The sequence below is a fragment of the Hydractinia symbiolongicarpus genome, chromosome 3, assembly GCF_029227915.1.
Source record: "Hydractinia symbiolongicarpus strain clone_291-10 chromosome 3, HSymV2.1, whole genome shotgun sequence".
Lineage (NCBI taxonomy): Eukaryota > Metazoa > Cnidaria > Hydrozoa > Anthoathecata > Hydractiniidae > Hydractinia > Hydractinia symbiolongicarpus.
In genome coordinates, this window is record NC_079877.1 from 12,896,863 (window position 1) to 12,918,069 (window position 21,207).

Consider the following 21,207-nt stretch of genomic DNA (forward strand, 5'->3'; position numbering starts at 1 on the left):
AGGGGGTAACGTTGAGTTGATAGTATAACAGTATAGCACTTTAACAACAAAAAGAGATAAATTAGATTAATAACCACAATAGATAGCTATTTTTGTATCTTCTAAAATAAATTTGTGTTCAACACGGCAAGACTTACTCGGATTTTATGCTAATAATCTGATTCACACACCCTGTATACCACTCATAGCAACGGATGGCATAAAAATGGTAGAAAACAGAGTCAAAAGAACAAACAAATGGTCCTGAGCACATCCAAAAGACGCTTTTCCTAGAACATGGCGTTACCATTGCTTCCAGGGCTATCATTTGATAGAAAGGTAATTTAAAATTTGATTTATTTTTGCTGTTGACTATGTTTCACTTTATATTTTTCTTTGGCTGGCTACCTAATCTGCCAATTGGTGACAAACATTGATATATGCATGCATATTCTGAAATGTAGGACAGCATAATATTCTGGATAATTAATTTTGTTGTTGTTGTACAACAACCACATTTGATCCAAATTTACAATTATATATTCAAGCTTTAGAATAAGGCCATTAAAATATGATTTTAAAGGTGAAATTTGAGTGAAGGAATCGGTAAATTTGTGAACCAATTGAATAATAAAATCTTTGCTTTTTTTATCAGCATGGTATCTCTGCACATTATGGAACAAAGTGTATTATTTCCTCTTAAATGTGTTCTGTACATAGTGGAAACTGCACTGGTTCATTTGTAACTTAATCAAAAATATTTTCCCATTTTTCACTGAGAGGGTGCCGATAAGCTGCAAACGCCTCCATTTATATATAAGAGCGAGTTCGGGCAACTTTTTGAATTAAATTGGTGATTGTCCTCCAAAACTGTCCACACTTTCCCAAACTCGCCCGAAACAATTCTTGTAACATACCATGTGGACAATAGTGTTGGAAGAAGGCGCTTGAAGAGAAAGGAGTTAATAAAGTTTATATATACACATATAAGTTATTTATCAAGTAATTCTTATCAAAAACAATCAAAAACAGTTCAAGAACTTTGCTACCACATAGTAAGTTTTTTGAAACATTAGTGTCTTTTTTTCAGTCATTGTTCAGGTCCATGCAGGTTTTTCCAGGCGAATACTTGATTTTTTTTCCAAAACTGCGAACTTGCCCAAAAGCATTCGCATTTTTTACGGCGTATGCAGCTTATCGACACCCTTGTTTCACACTTGGCATACAGGGCTTTGTGAATTTATATTTTATGCAAACAAGGGTTTGTGCAAGCTACAAAAATCTAAACTGAAATTCCCTTATATCAAGTCTGTCTTTATTACATTCTGCGAAGTTTTTCTTGGTCTACTTCTGGGCTTTGCCCTAGGAACTATCAAGTCTCTACATTATTATATTATTAAACGGTCAAGATCTTCTTGCTTCGCTGCCCATGTCTCACTACAGTACATTTCTTAAAGAGGCCTTATACAACCTACCTTTTACCTCAATTGACAAGACTCTGCTAGTCAACAGAGGAAGTAACTATCTGAACTTTTTCCATGTAGAACCTATCCCACAAGTATTACTTCTTCCAAAAACCCCTTCACTTCCCAACATATCACCCAAAAAGCAGAAATTCCCAACTAAACAAGCCAATGTTGTACATCATTAAAGCTGGTATGACTTTATTGTGTAATCATTGTGTATTGTGCATGCAAATGGTTTCGGCATTTTTTTTTAGCTCTTTATTTTTACCTGCTTCTTTCTTAATATACTTTCGGATTCTTGAATGTGTAACTATTGGTAGACTTCGCAAAGTTATGGCGAAATTCGAGAAAATTTCCTCTCGTAAAAAATTGTTCTTGCGAAAATTTCTTCCCCCAAGGTAAATAAATATTAACCTTTGTAAATAAAGTCAGGGAAAACTAGGATCCCACAATTACACCGTATTTGACCTGAGAAATTAGAAGCAGGTCTTTTGTTAGCGCTTCATGTCGTTGGACAATAAGTTTGGTATGGTTCTGTATAATGCCCCCTATGGAACAACTATCCATACCAAACAGGGCATTGATTCAAAAAAGAAATAAAGTATTGAGAACGTATTATAAGGACCAGCAAATCTGTAGATATAAACCTTTTTTAAGGACTAACTAAGACTGATAAAAAGTAACAAATCAAAAATCAGAAATGCTCTTATGACTGCTCTTATAATCTCCCAAACCAGTTTTGGAAGCATATGATGGCAAAAGGATATTTTAGGGAGCTTAAATGATTTTCATAGTTGTATAGCCCTCTGAACAATATATTTAAAATAACTTTTTAAATTTGAATTACTTTTGAAGAGTCATATTAAAACTATATTAAAAGGGTGATTATTTCAAAAGGGAATTTGACTTGTACTAAATTCAAAGTTGTAATAAAAACAAACAGCATTTTAATATAGTTAAACTGTAACAACAGCAACAATTTCTCCCTAGGGATGCCATCCTAAGTAAAATCGCTATTATGGCTTTAATATATAAAAATATATAAAAAGTTTTAACTCTGGCCATTTTACATCCTATTTACCAGGGTGATTTTTCCATATATGAGCCACAGAAACAATTGAAAGAACTTACCTTATGCCTTATATGCCTAATAATTATAGGTTACAAAAGTGTAAAATAAATGAAAATTGACATCATTTTTAAACCATGTGACTAAAAATTTATCTTTTTAACTTCAAAAATTCCTCTTTTTCAACAAAGCAAAAACATTTAGCAAGTTACCAATCGCTAATTTAATTCATAACGGGGTTATGGCCTCTAGGTTCATAAGGTATTCACGAAGTTAATGATTTCTTCCGTTGATTTTAATATCCCCTTTTTAGATTTTTTGCTGTCTTCTCTCTGTTTTTTTGATAACGGAATACGGAAATGAAATACAGTCTTTTGCAGCGACACGCAAATTTTATTTATTTTTAATTGCTTAAAAGTATAATGTTATTGTTCCATTTCGTCGTCAGTCCGTTTAATCGGAACCACCTGCTGTGTACACATTCAAATCACTGGCAAGGCAAACCGGTTTGTTTCCTATCTTGCTCTTTTATTAATTTTTAACTTTCTTTAGCTTGGTAAAGATAGATTCCACAAATCGCAATGTTTTGATTACAGAAATGATGTTGCAGTCCATGTTGGAGAATTCAAATCTGGAATCGGTGAGTAATGAAATTTGGTATTCGGCTATAAACATACATCTCTCTTTTCTATTTCATGACTCTCTCATATTTCTATCGCAGGAGGTGATCCTATGCCAGGTGGTAAATCAAAACCCAGACATAGTGCTTACCCAAAAGGGAGTGGAAAACAGGCTCCCGCTTGGGTTGCATTTGACAGACAAGTGCTTTGTTTCGACGCATACTTTCAAGAATCAGTACACGAGAAACGCGAAGAGCAACATCGAATCAGAAAATGTAAAATCTATTTTTATCTTGAAGATGACAGCATTCAAGTGATTGAGAGAAAAGTAGAAAACAGCGGAATTCCTCAAGGAACTTTAATAAGGAGGCATAGAATTCCTTTACCTGCGCCGAATGACGAAGAGTATTATACTGTGGAACATTTTAATATTGGAAAGCAGTTGACCATATACTCCAGATCGTTTCATATAACAGTAAGTTATATTTATATATTATGCAGATAAAATTCTGCTTTGTTGCTTTTTAAACTGCATTGTATATTTATCTTTATTTTTGTAGGGATGTGATAATTTTACGAATAACTTTTTACGTAAACTTGGTCTTCGCCTAAACCAACCCGATGCAACTCCACATGACCCTTACACAAAATACAGGCAAGAACTCACGGAAAGCATGCAGCCATTACGACCGTATGAGAAGGAGGACACATTGAGACAATTTTTAGAGAACGACAGGAGAGTGTTGCGCTTTTACTGTTTTTGGGATGACACCGATTCTATGTTTGGTGATCCTCGCGAATGCGTGCTGCATTATTTTCTCGCCGACAACACTGTCGAGATCCGGGAAATCATTCCACCCAACGCTGGACGAGATGCAGTACCCTTGTTTTTGAGAAGACAAAAACTGCCCAAGGTAACTTTTGCTAGACAAATGTGATTTTTGTCTGTCCATATAGTCAGAATACGCCTAAGCATACGATAAACGCATGAGCGGTTTATCGATAATTTATATAAAAGATGCGATGAAAAGTCTTTTGATACTGCCCCTACTAAACTTTCTTTGGATTTTTACAGGCGTATAAGCGCACACTTTCGAAATTCAATGATTGTAAATTTTTTTCAACTGCTTTTTTTTTAATGCTTAAATCAGTCAGACAGATCATTGTTTTATTTGTTGAAGAAATGAAGGATATCCCTTTTTAAACATCCATCTTTATTCTGGTTAGCCATTCGCCAAAATAATTACGCCTGAAATATTTGCCCTGCAACTTTTTTAAATTTTGCTTCTTCAAAGTAAACTGTCTTCCTGTAGGAACCAATCGATATGCTGCAACCTGGACAAATCACCAAAAGAACTGTTCTAAATGTTTTTGGGCCGACAGGTCACGGAGGTCGATACATACTGGATAGTTTAAAAACTGGAGCCGTGTACACAGACTACTATCATGATTCTGACCTGATGATCGGAACAGTATTGAATGTATGGGGAAGAAAGTTTCAAATCTGCGGTTGCGATGAATTTACACAAGAATACTACAAAACCAAATATGGAATAGGTTCGGATTTTGTCCTTTTTTAAAAAGCTCTTACAATACGGTTTCCATATTTCTTTTCCTAATGCTCAATTCTCTCTCACATTTAACTTCTATATTTAAATATCGTGCTAATATGTATTATTTTTTATAGATGATTTCAAGCCAATAGACTACAGATCAGAAAGCAACAAAAAGAAAACACGAGAAATCCCACCGTACAACGGTTTTGGATCTGAAGAAGATTCTCTATGCAACTGCTTGAGTTTAATTCCTAAGCCACCAAAACAAGATTTCATTAAATTTATGGAGAAGGATAGGTTCGTTGTTATTTACTTTATCACTTTCTTGAAGAAAATTAATGGGCGCGTCTGTCCCCTGCTTATAAATTGTGTCGCTATTTTTGTTATTTCTATAGCTCATTGATTACGAAAATTCGATCCCCGCCCATGCACAATGCGTTTAGGGGGAAATTTTTTTAATACTCTTTTACGTGTTCCCAGCTTTTCGCTAAAAGACATAAATGCTGCAAAATGCAACCAGCTTACACTTAGGATGTCATTCTTCATCTCAAGACTGATGTTAAACACTTCTTCTCCATTTATTTTAAATACGTTTATTATTTACATTCGCTCAACGTTTTAGACATGGTCTAGAAAGCAACGTGTTGCGATTCGTCGCGAAAATGGATACCCAACGACCTATTGAGGTTGATCGCAGGTTCACAATTTCCTATTTTCTTTCCGATGATACTGTTCTCGTGTTTGAACCTCCGCAACGCAATTCTGGCATTATCGGCGGGAAATTTCTTGAAAGAGGACGAGTTAAAAAACCTGACGGTGAAAATTATTATACGGCTAAGGTAAATAAAAGTTGGGCATGGTTGTTATCGAATTTTTCCCGGTATTGCATCATCACCTATGATTATTTTGTTATTTAGGACTTGTATATTGGGAACAATGTTGTTTTCTGCAAACATCCTTTCATTTTGATTGACGCAGATGAGTATGCTGTCAATTACATGGAACAACACGCTGAAGAGTTTCCGCAGGCTAATATTAACGTAATCATGCCGAAACTACGCAAAATATTTGATGAAAACTTTAGCGAGATAAAAATGATGTTCGAAAGTGGAGATCGCAAGAAAACCGGAAAAATAACTTTTGAGGCGTTCAAGTAGGTTTCGTGTCTTCACAATTTTAGAATAACTACTGCGTGCTATATATCTTACAAATTTTACTCCTTCCATAAAATCTATGAATACAACTGGTTAAAAAATGCTTTTTAGTACGCTGTTACATGAACTTTACGTTTTGTTACAGATCAATCTTACAGCAAATTGGTCGCAGTGATGTCTCTGCTCACGAAATTTTAACAACAGCCAGATATTTTAGCAGTGACCAGGTGAGAGTTGAAACTTTCTTATTTACCAACCATCGAGGAATAGTTGTTGCTTTTTGTCGAACAATCTTTTGCGAAAACTTTTTATTTTACAGGCAAATGAAAACAACTTGGTCGTGCTTATTGCTGCAGTTCAGGAACAACTTCGCAAAGTGAACTACGAAAATTTTTCGCTGATGCATGATGCGTGTGTCTATCAGGACGAGAAACGCACTGGACTCATTTCCACGTCAGAATTGCGTAACATTTGCAAATCTTTTAAACTTCCTGTTCAAGATCAGCTTCTGCAGTCACTTATTCAAAAAGTTAACACCAACGAAGACGGCTGCACCGACTATAGGCAATTCATTAACTTTTTAAATTGGAGAGATATGCCAGGTAAGAACTAGTAAGGATACCTAACAAAATTTTCCTACCACTGAAAAATTGGAATGGTTCAGTTAGAAGTACTGACCGCGCTTTTTATTTGGTTTCTTTTATTGTTCTTTGCTCACGTGGTCGTAATGGGGGAAATCCTTTCATGCTTGATCAAGAATGGTCGCACTCACTCGAATAAACATGATTCATACCCCGTTTATTTCAGAAAGTGAGATGTGAATATGCTTGCTTTATTATCATTGGTTAATTTCAATTCAGGGTTCTTTGTTTATTGGTGGATTTTAATTAGGGATTTACTCCTGTTTGCGTCTAAACTTTCGTACGAGAGAAACTTGTTCGTTCACAAAATTACTCTAAATCCTGGGATATAAGGTTACGGTGGAAAAAAAATAAACGTAGAAACCACCAAGCCCTTCTTTGTTTATATCGGAATTTATGTATTTTGCCTTTAGTGACGTCACAGAAATACGTATCAAATCTCGCTTCTGGTGTTGAGCCACATGCAAGAGTTGGTCCATACGAAAATTTGAATAACATCTCCTACAAGAATGTATTAGAAGCCCTGGGCTACAAAGACTAATATAAATATTTTTACTTTTAAAAATTGTATATATTTGATTTTTCTTCTGTATATTCTTCTATTTCTAATTACTAAGTGCGCAAAATGTCGTTTTTGTACAATCTTCAGCTAACGCAACAGTGACAATCGAATTTTAATGTAAATATTCTGCGTGTTACCAACAACAGATATAACATGAAAGAATTTTTCTTGCGTACCTTTCGTATTGACGAGAATAAGTTTGTTTGAAAAACGCAAAAAATCGAGGTTGAAAGTTGCTTTTTACATGAAAGTCTTACATGAACAGTCGCAAAACCAAGGGTATAATTACAAAGGCTAAGGTGAGACAGTGTAACAGCTGAGCTATATGCTTAAAAAATTCCGATATGCTTGTAAGCAATATGCATGCACTCGAAAAAATTGGAATTATTATGCGCAACTTCTCGCTGCTGTAGTATTAAATGTGCGAATAAAATTCTTTTTGGTCCCATTTTGGGAACGGGGTGGGTTTGGGCTGATCACGATTTGACAGTTTTCAGGGGTTCCAAGATCATGTGGACATCCTGTTTTCTGTGCAGGGTTTGAAAGAAAAAACAAGCAAGCTTATTGTGCTTATTTTTTATAGTATATTTATACAAGTATTAAAATTTGTCACAAATGTGCATATCCAATAACAATTTTCCTTTCCGCCAGCGAAATTTGCCAAGCAGAATAAAAATGATGCTCCTCGGTATGCTCAAATATTTTACGGGGTAAAAATTTAACTACCTTTAAGGAAATTAATTTTCGCGAATGTTTTTGATTTCTTAAATTTCGCGGGAAAACTTAAAAAATGGAGACTAAGTTACCAAAAGCAATTGTGAGAAGGTATAAGTGAGGCAAATGTGATTTGATACAGAAAATAACAAATGAATAAATTAAAATTTTTCGCGGTAAATTATTTTCTCAAATTAGTTAAAGTTCAGAAATTTCGCAAAAATTCATTCCTTGAGGTAGTGGATAAATCCTTTCAGAAGTTAATTTTACATAAAATTTTTCTACATGGGTAATAAAGTTCGTATAGTACACGAGTCGCTTCACAAGTTAATTACAAGAAAGCATGAATTCCACCATATCAGCTAAATTCACCATGTGATAATGTCTAGTAAAAATTATTTGATTGGTTATTATACTGACAAGTTGGTTAGAGAGAATTTAGTAAATAAATACGCCCTACAGAGAAATCAGTAAATAAATACGCCCTACAGAGAAATCAGTAAACAAATACGCCCTACAGAGAAACCAGTAAAATAATACGCCCTACCTTGATATATTTTCAAAAGTTTTTAAGTTCTTTATAAAACGATCTCTTGGGATTTGATTTTGAAACCCTGACGCACATTCACAATATTTCGACATGTTTTTATCTTTTACCTGAAAAAAAAAAATCGACAATTTAATCAAAATAAATGGCAAACTTCTCTGTTAAATTTAGGCGACCACGAAGTTACGCAAAAATTAGGAATAAGAAAAAAATAAGGGGATAAAATTATCTGAAAAATCGACTTTTCTTATGAGAAACGAGTAGCTCCAAAGCGTTGTTTCCACTGGTGACATATACATGTTATAACACAGCTAAGAAGCTATCAGACAATTTTAAAAAAACCCTTTTTGAATTTAAGATAATCGAATTAGCCATGACGCAAATGTAATCACAAGAAATTCTTACCATTTTGCATTTCACACATTTTAAATCTTGCAATGTATACGTCATTGATCTCCTTGACAACATAGACAACAACTGCTCTTCAATGGTGTTCAGTGAATACTCCATTCCGCATTCTTGATTAGAACATCTTATACTCGCTCTAAAATGAACGATAAAAATTAAAACTTAGTTTCCAGTCCTTTTTATAAAGAGTACTCAAGTACTTACGGATTATTTCCCTTCGCGGGGGTTATAAACGGGTCGCGACATAAATCCAGATCTCGACAACTGTTACAGTACTCACAAATCACCTGCGAAGGAAAAAACAAACACACGTGATCAGAGAAAAATTTGAAAGCACTTAGGACTACAGAAAAAACGCAAAGATTCCCACCTCAGGTACGATAAACGATAGACACGGATCACGAAATGTTGCTTCGTCAGCGAAATTTCCAACACCTATCAATTTTAACAAATCTCTTCTAAGTTTATTAACCTGACTTTGTATGTTAATATCAAGTTGTAACACCTACATAAAAAATGTTAACAATCATATTGTGTTGACAAACATACTGGACGAACATAGTATCGTACGTCCAACATGGTACAGTGTCGACACAAATACAAAACGAACATATCGTCAGCCCAACCTGGCATACAGCTTTTACAAATTCCAACGCTGGATGCTTCAATGCTAAATGAGATCCAGCTAAAACTGGGAATTCCGATCCTGAATCTTTTCCACGTCCCCCTGACAATGACCTGTCAATCTTTTGCGTGATACTAAATGCAAAGTAGACATTGATATCGTCGCACACAACTTTTGGGCAAAGCTGATAGGACGTAGCGTGGTCACACTGGGTATATATTTAGCTTTTTAACATTTTAATGCTCTTAATATTTTTGCATTTTGTGCGCTTTTTTGTTTGTGGACTTACTCACCTTTATTTTCTGTCATTTCTAAATTTCATGTCCTCTCGACACAATCCTTCGCGAATAAAATTTATACTACTCCAAAATTTAAGCCAACTGGAAATTTGATTACAAGTTCGAATCTTTTTTGTTCTAATGACTTAGAAATTTACAATGTGCATTCTAAAAGGCTATCTCAAAAATTGATCACCGGATTACATTTAAATGAAAACAGCTAGAACAACATATCTGTGCAGTACTTACCCAAACAGTTGTTCGGTCAACACATTTTGTATTCGATTCTGTGCGAACTCCACTGTACTAGGAGTCGTCGTTGTTTCAGCCATTTTCTATGACGTAAGAAGGTTTCAGAAGTTAAAGTTAACGCTGAATCAACAAAAATGAATTACTTTACAACGTTTATTAGCTTTCAAATTTACCTCCTGCTGACTGCTTAGACCTCTTCTTTTAACAGGGGTAGTGCCAGGTGCAGATACAGTCATTTGTTCGGCTAAATGTACATACACATCATGAATGTGACCAGCAATAACAACCTATTAAGAAAAACAACAACAAATACCTGATATATAACATACACATCGTTGGTTTTAGCTGCTTATAAGTAAGATTTTTTCTGGCAGTTAAGAAACGATAACAAATTCCTTACCCCAAAGAATGTCTGACAGGCACCCGCTGTTGGAAGAAATTTGCACATGTTCCAATTCATCTCGACTTTTTGCTATAGTGAAATTAAATACATATATTCAGAAAGGCACAAAGATAAAATGAAGTCTTTGAAATTTATTAATGATAACCGGGGGCAGATTCTACAGACGCTTCAACAAATGATAAAACGCGTCCAACATCTGTAAACCTTATATTTTTAAAAAGCATGCGACAGTTCATAATACCTCTTTCGCTCTTGCAACAAGATCTCTAAACGTATCATCATCATTGTCATCATCATCACTAATATCATCATCACCAATGCATAATTCACCATCTTTCATGTATTTCTCTGGAATTTCATGAATCTTTATACCCCCGTGATTTGACTAAAGTACGATAAAAGATACTCATTTATCTCTTTAATAATAGTCGTATTCCGTCAGTCTGTCTGTCCGCGAAAGACGCGTCTTGTTACGGAAACACGAAATGCGATACATAAAGGACGGGCGACGCCGTGGATTTTTCCACGGGTTAACGACTAGTCTATAATATAATACCCGTATACGTGTCTGTCTGTCTGTCTGTCTGTCTGTCTGTCTGTCTGTCTGTCTGTCTGTCTGTCTGTCTGTCTGTCTGTCTGTCTGTCACAAAAAATAGTACCGCAAGTAGCGAGACGCACGTAAGAGGTATAATAAAAAGGGACGACCCGTGGGTTTTTTTACGGGTCACTGACTAGTATTAACTAAATACTCGCAACGTTTATTCAGAAGAACTTCAATCATTTGCAATAACAACGGCGGAGACATGAACAACAACATCAACGACAAATTCTTACTGGATCCATCCACATTAAGTATTCCCAACACGATTTTGGTTCTAAGCGGATGCTTTTGAATAAAGTTTTGGATAAAATGCTTTTTGATATATATTGTACATAAGCCAAAGCGTCTTTTACCCTAAAGAGCGAAAAATATGTCGCTAACGAATACGAAAAATGGTAGATGGGTTTTGCCACAATCTTAAACAAAATACGAAGGGATTTTTGCTACTGAACGTCAGTATTAAATGCTGGGTAAGGGAAAATAAAACTCGTTCTTAAATCAAAGTACAAGACTGAAGATGTCATGGGATAGCGAAGATAAAAGAATAAAAGTATACCTTCTTTTCTTTGTGTTGAGAATGATTCGGTTGAAATTGGCATAAACAATTGTTGAACCGAGTTTTTTGAATTCTGATATAAGCTGCATGAAATATTTCTTCATAAGACCGTGAACAAATTTACACAAAGCTGGATCATACAGCATAGCTTCTGGTGAACGAAGGTATCTATGATGAAAATGGCGAGTTACGACGATGACGTAATGGCTGACGAGTAAGCAAAGAGGACGAGTTATATTTTTACAAGCGAAATGTTAGTAACGAACCTGTAAAAATGAATCAGCTGATTGTCAGCGAAGTAATTCTGATTTTGAACGATCTCTTGAAGCCAACTATACACAAGTTGCTTTAAGATTCTAAAACAAAGAAATATTACTTGAGTTAAACAGGAGAAAGAGGAAGGTTTCAACTAAGTACGTCATCTTATTTATGCAGTATAGGACTATACTGACACATTGCGGGTTATCTGCGATAAAATTATTTGGGAATGTAATATATGTAGACTGCAGGGTTGAAAGGCAGTCACTTTGCTTTTATTTTGTAAGAATTCCGTTTCGCATATACAATAGAATCGACTACTTGTAAACACACAGCCTATCTGGATGAAATTTGTTTGCCATTCAATATCATAACCCCTGATTATAAGCCCGTTAGCTCATGTATATTAGACAAGGTGACGTTCAGATAGTAGTAAACTTAAATACGGAAAAATATAACGAATGGAATTTAAGATCAAAATGTTCTTTCTTAACCTGAAAGAAGAAGCGCAAGCTGCAGCCTCGTCGTATGACGTCAAATTGGCAACAGCGCCAGGTGCTGAGTTTAACATTTCTTCAAGAGATGCCTTTAAAAAAAAAAAAAAAATGACAGACCGTGATTAAATAAGTAGATTTAAGGAAAGTCCATTTGTGTGAAGGTAATAAATTCAACTACCTGCTGTACTGTATCAAAACTAGCAGCTACGCCCTCTGCTTCGTGCACGTGATGAGACTAAAAAAACACTTCCTATACACTTACAATAAAACGTAGTTAGACCATCAAAAGCTGAATATAAATTCAGACTGCAAACAGACTTTTAAAATTATGAAGACTTGCTTAGCCAGTACTTCTTACCTGCAAAACAGTGTTGACTGCTAACGCATCAAGACCAAGCTCCACACACACTGTAGAATAGCATCCAGCTTGGTTCACTTGTAAACTCCCACCTTCATCAAATTCTGTAACTAGTCTAAACGAAATACAGTAATAAGGATTAGGTGTTGTTCCCACAAGAATAACATCTACTTAACCTGTTAGTGGGGGAGGGAATACAAAACACTCGTCAAAGAGACACCGTAATGACTTATATTTTATACGAAATCTCTAGGTTAAGATACACGTTATCTTGGAAATTACTTATTATCTAAATTACTTTCTGTGCTTAAAGCCACCCTCTAATACACTGTTAGTTTATAATTTTTCATCCCCTTCCCAGCTTACCTGTTATCGTCTTCCTCCTTTCCACCAAGATCAGGCCGATCAGTAGGCGACATCCATAACAAGTGATTATGCTTCTGAAGATGTCTTGAGTAGAATACATCAGAAGCGAACAGGGTAGGATCTGTGGCTGGTATGTTACCAACAGGTATATGAAAGTAACGAGCATTGTCTAGTTGGTTCTAAACACGTAGTAACGAAATAAATAATTAAAATGGAAGTAAAGAATTACCCTGAAAAAAATTAAATTTCATATTTATATTATCTTTATAGACTATTTAATTTGCTTTTATATCCAATAAATAAATTTTAATAAAATACGGAACACTGAATTTGTATCTAACCTATTATAGTATCCTTAATGTTTTCATACAGAATAAAAATTGAATAATCTTATGAATGTTCTTCGCGTATATAATCCATACCTCGAACCAGCCTATAACACCAAGATAAGCTTGGATAAACTTCTTCGCCAACTGTCTCTGCCAGTCCAAGGCTGTAAATTCACTTGTATCACTGGTAGAAAAACAAGAATTGATATATTTTGGTCATTTCAAATAAAATGTCGTTTGAAATGCGTGACTTTGTCTAAGTCTTTATCACATAGCAAAAGGAATCAAAAATTCTTTCAACTTACGTTTCGACTGGTGGCATTTCAACAATAGGAAAGTCATCTAATGCACTAATCTTTGACTTCAAGTGTGCTTGGTCTGAAAAAATAATCATTAAAAATTGCATATTTCTAGTGAAAATTTTATTTGGTTTTTTTAAGCACTAATAACAGAAGAGCTTGCACAAGTGTCTCGTGTGAGCTAAAAAAATTTAATTGCTAGCATTTTGATAAAGCAGACAGTGAAAAAACAAAGCTAATTCTTAACGAACAGATCTAATATTTTTTCTAATTGAACATTGAAATCTTAAACTCCTAACTTTTCCTAACAAATAAAAGAAAATGCTAACGTTCTTGTCATTTTTCTGACACTTTGATTATATTGACAATATTGATGACACTCTTGACACAGAGAAAACACCTTACAAGTAAGTTTTTTAAAAACAAATCTTTTTTAAAAAATATCAAATTAATTTACAAATACATGAAGTGTGTTACAGATCAACGAATCGTAAAGAAGCGTTTCAACCTACCCGATTGAGTGTTCATCACAATCATAGTTGGCCCTTTCTTCTCATCACGATATGATGTCAGAACTCTTTGAATATCTCGATACAACTAAAAATTGATGTTGTTGACAAGTAATGACACAAAACAGGTAATAACTATAATACAATATCTCTATATCTTAAAAAATCAACAATTACACATGAAGATCTGCACATCTGCTATAAACATACGAAAGCTTTAAAGAAATTTGAATGTCGCAGCGAAAATTCGATTGCAACGAAGTCCATCTAAGGTCTCAAACCCTTGTGTAAACAATATCACAATTTTAAACTTGCACACCATTACCCCTAATCGCAGGGCTAACTCAGTTGCGCTTCATCGCAGAATGAAATAACCCTTTAACTCACCATACTAGAATTAGTTTCTACACGAACATCAAACGAATAAGAAGTCACCCCAGGTGGAGTGTATGCTTCACCTTGCTCTTCCATTTCCATAATTCTAGTGATGAAGATAAAAAAAAATGTCAAATCAAGCTACATAGTTTCGAACAGTATCAAACAAATCTCAATCATTTTTACATTAATTAAATACATCCTTAAACAGAGAAATTGTGAAAAACACATCTAAATAAATTTTGTATGTTTTAAATATTTCTCTAATTTTTTCGTCAATAAGACATTTACTGACCTGCTGTTTCGTTCAGTGGTGTATAAATTCGATAAATTTGGCATTTGATTGCTTTTAACAGTATTCAAAATAAAAACAGAAGCCTGAGAGAAAGAAAAATAACAGTAATTTCAAAATAAAAACAAAAACCTGTGGTGAAAAATTAATTTTTAGAATAAAGATGGTACTATTGAGGTTGTATTTAAAATACTGGATATAGATGACTGCTTTTGTATTAAGGAGCATTCATGAAGTACTTATGTTTGTGGCATAGTCAAGACGTATATATGCATATTAAAAAGGTGGAAGAAAAGTTTAACGAAAGCTTGATGAACTTTCTTTTAGAGTAAAATCACATATGCTACCTAAAGTTTATTATATATTCGCAATTAATTTTCGCGAAGATTAATATTCGCACATTTCGCGAATTTTATCCATATTCGCGAAAATTACTAGGAATGACTTTTTTGCTAATTAAAAAAAAAAAATGCAAACATTTTTTCTTTAGTTTTTATCGGTAAAATTTTTCTTCTTCTTGTAATCAATAAAAATCATGCCCTGGCTCTGTGATATGAGCAATTTCAATAAAAGCTACCTGGTCTCAATAAAAAGGCATGAAATTAGTTAAAATTATAGAAAAATACTAGATTGGTAAAAATAGAAAAGCTTGAACTGATTCATCTATAAAATATCTCAAAATGACTAATTCGTGAAAAGAAAAATTTAGCAAAATATATTTTTAGACCTCGCGAAAATTAATAAATTTAAAGTAGATATTCTAGGTCGTTAAATATAAATAGTTTTCTACGGGCTGCTTACGAGTTTGTCAGGTAATTTATTTATTCATTTAGAAACTAAACATACCTTTTGTAGTGCTGCCATAAACAATACAAACACAGCACGGCTTTCACTGAAACAAAAATTACATCTCAAATGAAACCTTCGATTATATCTAAGTGGTACAACATGTACAGTACTTTTACTGTATGTTGACACAACATATTAGGCACATATAGCTTATCTATTCGTTGAATGTCCAAAACTATCCACTAAATGTAGGTAATATTTGATAAGACATGGCTACGCTTGAGGAAGAGAAAGACAATAAAACTGTAAGTAGATGGAACACAACTTTTTAAAAAGATTCATTTTTTGTTTTTGAGAAATTAAAAAAAAAATGCGTTTGTAGATGTTTACAAAATTTCTTCCTTTTGATCATTTTAAAAAGTAATTAAGTCTAAAACAAAAGAAATTAATGCTTGAATGATTTGAATGATTGAAATCGACATAAAATTGATTACTTCCATGGGATAATACGGAAGGAATATCGTGAATTATTCAATAGGCGGCTTTGACTATGGTATACAAGAATGTTATATCTTCTTTGAGATATATTTGTAACTCAGAAGCTACAGATTCACTTGCAGATATAATAGATATTTGAAAAACCATGGCCTTGCATTGTCATGGCATGCCAGGGCATATGAAAGATTATGAAGTCTCTCTCTAGCAAAGCCTGTCTAGATGAAACGTTCGATGTTACTGTACAACCTTCCACTTACAGTTGTGCATGGTAGAAAAATATCTGCTTCAAGTTAGCTGCTTCCAAATACGAATTTCCAGCAAGTGACTTAAACTCTAACTGGTCAAGATTAAAGCTTTCAATATCCTACAAATAAAAAAAACAAGGTTTAGACGACAACTCAAAGAAACTAACTAACAACATGTAGCAAATAAAAAAACACACCCTCCCACACAGAGCTTTCGCAACATTGCGGTGTACTTTACATACGCAACCAAGTTTGATGATAGCGCGGAAATCGAGAGGAACCTGCAAATATAAAAGTGAAGGAAGTTATAACAGATATCTTCAAATAATTATTGTATCGCAAAAACACAAATTTTTCGTACCTGTGTTTCATAAATACCTTCAACATCGGGTGAGGATAAGTCTGCTACAAGTTCACTATAAAAATAAAATAAAATTCTAAGGAGGTCTCATCCAAACTATACGACAACATGTTTTAGAAGCATATAGACCTAGATAGGAAATTTTCGTATCTTTCCAGCCTGTGTTGTGGGTATTTTAATGTTTAATTCTTCTACACAATAAAATTATTATTAGTGAAAGCCACTATGTTTGAACTTCAAGGTAAAAACTGGACCTTTTTATCTGATCCCATATGTCACGTGCAAGTTTTTAATATTTTTAATAATATTTTTCAATAAAACGTAAGCACCCCAGCCTGATTTTATATTTCCACTTGATTGTAAAAACACATGTATGCAATACTAAAAACTGCAGCAAAGACAAATAAAGTTAAAAAATGTTTTTATTATCACACATCTATTCTATAATATAAAACATCAAACAGAAAAATCAATTTTTACAAAGTTCCTGCCGCAATTATTTTAGAATACGTTTAACCAATCAGATATAGTAATTAAGCTTATAAACAAAAGAAATTAATGCTTGAACGATTCGAATGATTGAAATCAACATGAAACCAACGAAATTGATTTTACCTGCTATGTTCTCGAAAAATCACTTCTGGAACAGCATATTCATATAAATAAAATGTTGGATGAGATCGAGGTAGAATTTTGTTGACCTTTCGCCAAGCTGGATAAAAACAAGAAAATAAGTGTTAACAATCACGATGTATTAGGTGCCTCACAATTAGTAGTATGAATATCTGATTTAATGTGTTTAACCCAATAACACTGTAACACTTTAAGTCCACTCGCTTCTTCTTCCCTAGACTACCTTACCCTAATTTTTATTCAACTTTTTGACGATGTATATCATTCCATTATTTTTTCAAGCAACCTTTTCTTTTATAAACAACCCTTCCCAGAAAAATCCGTACAAAGACCGTCAAAGGTAAGTTGACTCCTTCTAGATTCTTCAGAATTTATTTTTCATAACCGCTTAATTTTCACAAGTTATTTTCTCTCACAACGTCGCTTTAAAAGGGCTTCTCTACCATAAATAACTTACTAGCGCCCTCTCCATCTTTCAATTTTTTCGAATTCACGTAAAAAATTCGAGGAACGTTGACCTTCATACAATGCAATTCTGAATTAACCATCGCAAACACTTTGTAAACACCAGCGGTATCACTTTCAGCAATCTAGTGTAGAATTATTTATCCTTTTTTATTACAATTATTTACCCCCTGATAGCCTTTTCAGTTCTATTGGAACTGCTCTAAATGAGGGTCCTGCAAAGGGGTTTCTAGTATATTAAAAGCTTCTATTTGAACCACAAAAATTGTCCAAATACTGCAACCGATCAACCAGACAATCGCTTAAAACATAAATCCTATTTGCGTGCTGAACGCTAAGCAAAAAGGATCGATCCATCTCTCTTGCATGACACGGCTGGGGATTATATCCACGACCTTCGGCACTGGAAGCAAACGATTACAAATTCATCAGTTGGAAAAATAATTTTCAACTCAACTCAGTAAATTTGTTCACAACGGAGGAGGACCTCAAAACTTAAATACCTTAAAAATAACGGTATATTTTGGTGTTGGGAAAAAATATAAAAAACCTAAACTAAAAACAAACAAACAAAAACACAACATACCTGAATTATCTCCCACGGAGTTTCAAGAATAGATCTTGCTTGTTTTTGAAAGAAGTTATCAAGTCCACTTTTTGGACCAGTTAATCTTCTCTGTGTATCAACGCTCAACCCTTCTTTGCGTAACTGTCTTCGAGATTCTCGAGCAGCAGATCGTTGCAGTCTTTGAAATTCCCATTTTCGTTTTTGGTACTTTACCCAGACCTGTTGTTCTTCCTGAATAACACAACGTAATGAAAGATGAATTCAATAATTTCATATGACACAAAAAGGTTAAGAATTGAAACTAAATGACAGATAACTGACCTTAGTTTCGCCTTGAGGTGGTGGGTTCCCCAGCACAGTTTTCCACGATTTTGTCAAATCACTCTCAACAAACTCAGAATCTGCAACCTTCTTGTCAACTTTTCGTTTTTTATTAACGACAGGTGGTGATGGTGTAGTTAGTAACCTCTTTTTGTTGCCTATATCTTCGATGTCCACACCTTCACCATCTGTCGGTGCTTCCTGAACCTTCTATTAAAAATTGAAATAGTTATACACATCAAAACATTAATAAAAGCAGCTAACATAAATTTCTAGACATTATAAGGTATAACGTCCTTAATTTTATTTAATAATAATTGAAAACAAAAAATATCTAACAAAATGTATTTAGCACTATTTAAATATTTACCAATTTTATTTGAAAGTTTGCACACCATTATTTGTGGAATAAAATTCCTCAGACCAAATTTTTTATAGAAATACTCTGAACAAGTTTCACAGTGTGCAAAATAAATCAATTGATACCTTGGGTGCTTTTAAAAACATGTCAGTGATTCTCTGCTGTTGAAAAATATCGTTTTTCTCGAGAAGTCTTTTTCGTAACCAATCAGGATGTACACATCGTGGCACTGGGTTTGAGACCTACAGAACAACATAAAAGTTTTTGATACAAATGTGTTAATGTAGTGTTAGGTCCATATTTTAGTAAGCCATACAGGCCTGTGTTATAGGCTGCGTCTTTGCATTGTAATGTTAGCATATTACAGTCGAAAGAATTAAAGAAAAAATATAAGTAATGATCGTTTAAGACAAATAGCATTTCTTTTTCTTTTCATTAAATATAAACTACAGCTAATTCCTTACATTATCTCTATCTGACAATAATATCGGCAGACACCTACCCCTTGTAACGCTGCAGGAATGGTAATGATTTTTTGGATACAGCTGTTCAAACGTTCAATGTAGTAGTTCCAATCAAGTATGTTTCGGATGTCAAAATCAAAAGACGCATTCACTTTTAACCACTTTTTGAGATAATGTTTCTTGATACTGTCTTCAGTTTGAAATATCGCCAGTGGTATAGCCCGTTCTGTCACAGGAGCACCTTCTGGCTTTCGGGAGATTATAAATCGACAACTCAACCCTTTATCCTTAACCATTTGATCTCCTAAAAATTCTGCAAGACGCTTCGCCGTGCTGATAGATGTTGATTTTTGTGAACCGTACTCCTCAAGTGAACGAGACATGCTTCGATTTTCTGAAATTAACTCAAACAGCTCGGTGTCCGGTAAATTCTCTCCCTGTGAAAGCAGAATCACAACTAAAATCTTTTTTCTAAACAATTTTAAGTCACAAATAAAAAACAAAAAACAAAAAAAATATTTGTCTAAATATCGACAAAAACTAAGACAACCTAGAGATGAGATGCTGACAGGTTTACCAGGTAAAAAACATGAACTTGAGTTCGAGTCATTTCATTTTAATAGTGATTTCGTCTTACTAGCATCCTACCTTACTAGCAATATTAAATTGATGTGTTTTATCAGTTATGTGCCGTTAATAACGCATGTTCGTCACGTGGGAAAAAAATGAGAAAAAATGTCGGCAGTGCCACACCTTTGTGTACAGCACATCAAGCCAATAATCAGCACATTTAGCCACAGCAGCATAAACAGTTTCGAGTGTATTTCCTTGTAAGAAAGCTTCAAAAACTGATGATTGAAAGATCTTGATCAACTGCAATTCACCACGTCTTTTTACTTCAAATCCTTTCAACTCAGCAAGACTTCCATCTTCATTAAACACTGCATATCTAAAACATTTTAAAAGAAAAACAATTGAAAGGACAGTGCAAGACAAAAAATCCACGGGTTTGCCCGTCCTTTATATTTACTCGTCGCGACAAAGTGGATAAAAATATATCGCATTTGATATTAGTGTTTCCGTAACATCATTTTCTAACTCAGCGGGGGGTCCGCGCAGAGACAGACAGACGGAATACGGCTATTATAATAGAGACTGGTCGTTGCCCGTGGAAAAATGCACGGGATCGCCCGTCCTTTATATTTACCCTTCGCAACAAAGTGGACAAAAATATATCGCATTTGGTATTGGTGCACATTTTAAAAATTTCGTGTTTCCGTTAAGGGACGCGGCTCTCGCGGACACACAGACAGACAGACGACGGCTATTATTAAAGAGATATTAAGGATCGGTATATTATCAGCTGTCCTATATTAAAAAACAAAACGACACACTTTAAAAAGCATTTTAAAAACTGACTGACATATTGTTAGAATGGAGCATCTTATTTCTAGATGCCTTTATATACTTGATACGCAATATTTTATAGCTGCATTACCCTTAACAAATTCACTCTCGTAAAATGAACAAAATGTACCTTTTTTTTAGCTTTTTTCCTTCTTCTTTAGCCGCAGGTAATATCATAGCTTTGTATGGACCGTCAACCTGGAAAAATATTATTAAGGTAAATTTTATAAAATAATTGGAAATACACAGCGGCTATCTATCAAATTTTTTAAAACAATTTCAATGTTTTTAACCTCTTTCCCCCCATTTTTAAGTGTTTTTCGATGGTTTTTTACTACAAATTTTTTAATACTTCAAGGTCAAAAGCACAGACAAGAAATA

The 21,207-nt window shown here is 34.2% G+C and overlaps 2 protein-coding genes across 2 annotated transcripts in view; one reads left to right on the forward strand and one right to left on the reverse strand.

Moving 5' to 3' along the window:
* Nucleotides 1-94: 94 nt before the first annotated feature.
* LOC130635798 (EF-hand domain-containing family member C2-like) lies at nucleotides 95-7,111 on the forward strand. The gene is made up of 11 exons (XM_057445271.1): nucleotides 95-318; nucleotides 3,067-3,154; nucleotides 3,236-3,609; nucleotides 3,695-4,048; nucleotides 4,448-4,691; nucleotides 4,822-4,987; nucleotides 5,313-5,529; nucleotides 5,608-5,843; nucleotides 5,990-6,071; nucleotides 6,164-6,446; nucleotides 6,899-7,111. The coding sequence occupies exons 1-11, from the start codon at nucleotides 277-279 to the stop codon at nucleotides 7,024-7,026; spliced, it is 2,214 nt and encodes a 737-aa protein (XP_057301254.1). The 5' UTR covers nucleotides 95-276; the 3' UTR covers nucleotides 7,027-7,111.
* A 497-nt stretch (nucleotides 7,112-7,608) lies between these two features.
* Nucleotides 7,609-21,207, reverse strand: part of LOC130635796 (DNA polymerase epsilon catalytic subunit A-like) — a 30,760-nt gene continuing 17,161 nt past the window's right edge. Inside the window, exons 29-62 of the mRNA XM_057445269.1 lie at nucleotides 20,957-21,024; nucleotides 20,173-20,368; nucleotides 19,458-19,856; nucleotides 19,081-19,197; nucleotides 18,595-18,804; nucleotides 18,292-18,504; nucleotides 17,698-17,830; nucleotides 17,223-17,319; nucleotides 16,608-16,662; nucleotides 16,444-16,527; nucleotides 16,259-16,365; nucleotides 15,561-15,606; nucleotides 14,718-14,800; nucleotides 14,435-14,528; nucleotides 14,051-14,135; nucleotides 13,545-13,617; nucleotides 13,333-13,423; nucleotides 12,911-13,089; nucleotides 12,545-12,659; nucleotides 12,365-12,421; nucleotides 12,184-12,275; nucleotides 11,698-11,787; nucleotides 11,432-11,599; nucleotides 11,109-11,229; nucleotides 10,516-10,659; nucleotides 10,272-10,343; nucleotides 10,045-10,158; nucleotides 9,869-9,954; nucleotides 9,343-9,475; nucleotides 9,087-9,221; nucleotides 8,921-9,003; nucleotides 8,714-8,852; nucleotides 8,309-8,418; nucleotides 7,609-8,146 (exon numbers count right to left, since the gene is read on the reverse strand). Coding sequence (XP_057301252.1) covers nucleotides 8,089-8,146; nucleotides 8,309-8,418; nucleotides 8,714-8,852; nucleotides 8,921-9,003; nucleotides 9,087-9,221; nucleotides 9,343-9,475; nucleotides 9,869-9,954; nucleotides 10,045-10,158; nucleotides 10,272-10,343; nucleotides 10,516-10,659; nucleotides 11,109-11,229; nucleotides 11,432-11,599; nucleotides 11,698-11,787; nucleotides 12,184-12,275; nucleotides 12,365-12,421; nucleotides 12,545-12,659; nucleotides 12,911-13,089; nucleotides 13,333-13,423; nucleotides 13,545-13,617; nucleotides 14,051-14,135; nucleotides 14,435-14,528; nucleotides 14,718-14,800; nucleotides 15,561-15,606; nucleotides 16,259-16,365; nucleotides 16,444-16,527; nucleotides 16,608-16,662; nucleotides 17,223-17,319; nucleotides 17,698-17,830; nucleotides 18,292-18,504; nucleotides 18,595-18,804; nucleotides 19,081-19,197; nucleotides 19,458-19,856; nucleotides 20,173-20,368; nucleotides 20,957-21,024 — 4,047 coding nt within the window. The 3' untranslated portion in view covers nucleotides 7,609-8,088. The remainder of the gene's footprint in view (nucleotides 8,147-8,308; nucleotides 8,419-8,713; nucleotides 8,853-8,920; nucleotides 9,004-9,086; nucleotides 9,222-9,342; nucleotides 9,476-9,868; nucleotides 9,955-10,044; nucleotides 10,159-10,271; nucleotides 10,344-10,515; nucleotides 10,660-11,108; nucleotides 11,230-11,431; nucleotides 11,600-11,697; nucleotides 11,788-12,183; nucleotides 12,276-12,364; nucleotides 12,422-12,544; nucleotides 12,660-12,910; nucleotides 13,090-13,332; nucleotides 13,424-13,544; nucleotides 13,618-14,050; nucleotides 14,136-14,434; nucleotides 14,529-14,717; nucleotides 14,801-15,560; nucleotides 15,607-16,258; nucleotides 16,366-16,443; nucleotides 16,528-16,607; nucleotides 16,663-17,222; nucleotides 17,320-17,697; nucleotides 17,831-18,291; nucleotides 18,505-18,594; nucleotides 18,805-19,080; nucleotides 19,198-19,457; nucleotides 19,857-20,172; nucleotides 20,369-20,956; nucleotides 21,025-21,207) is intronic.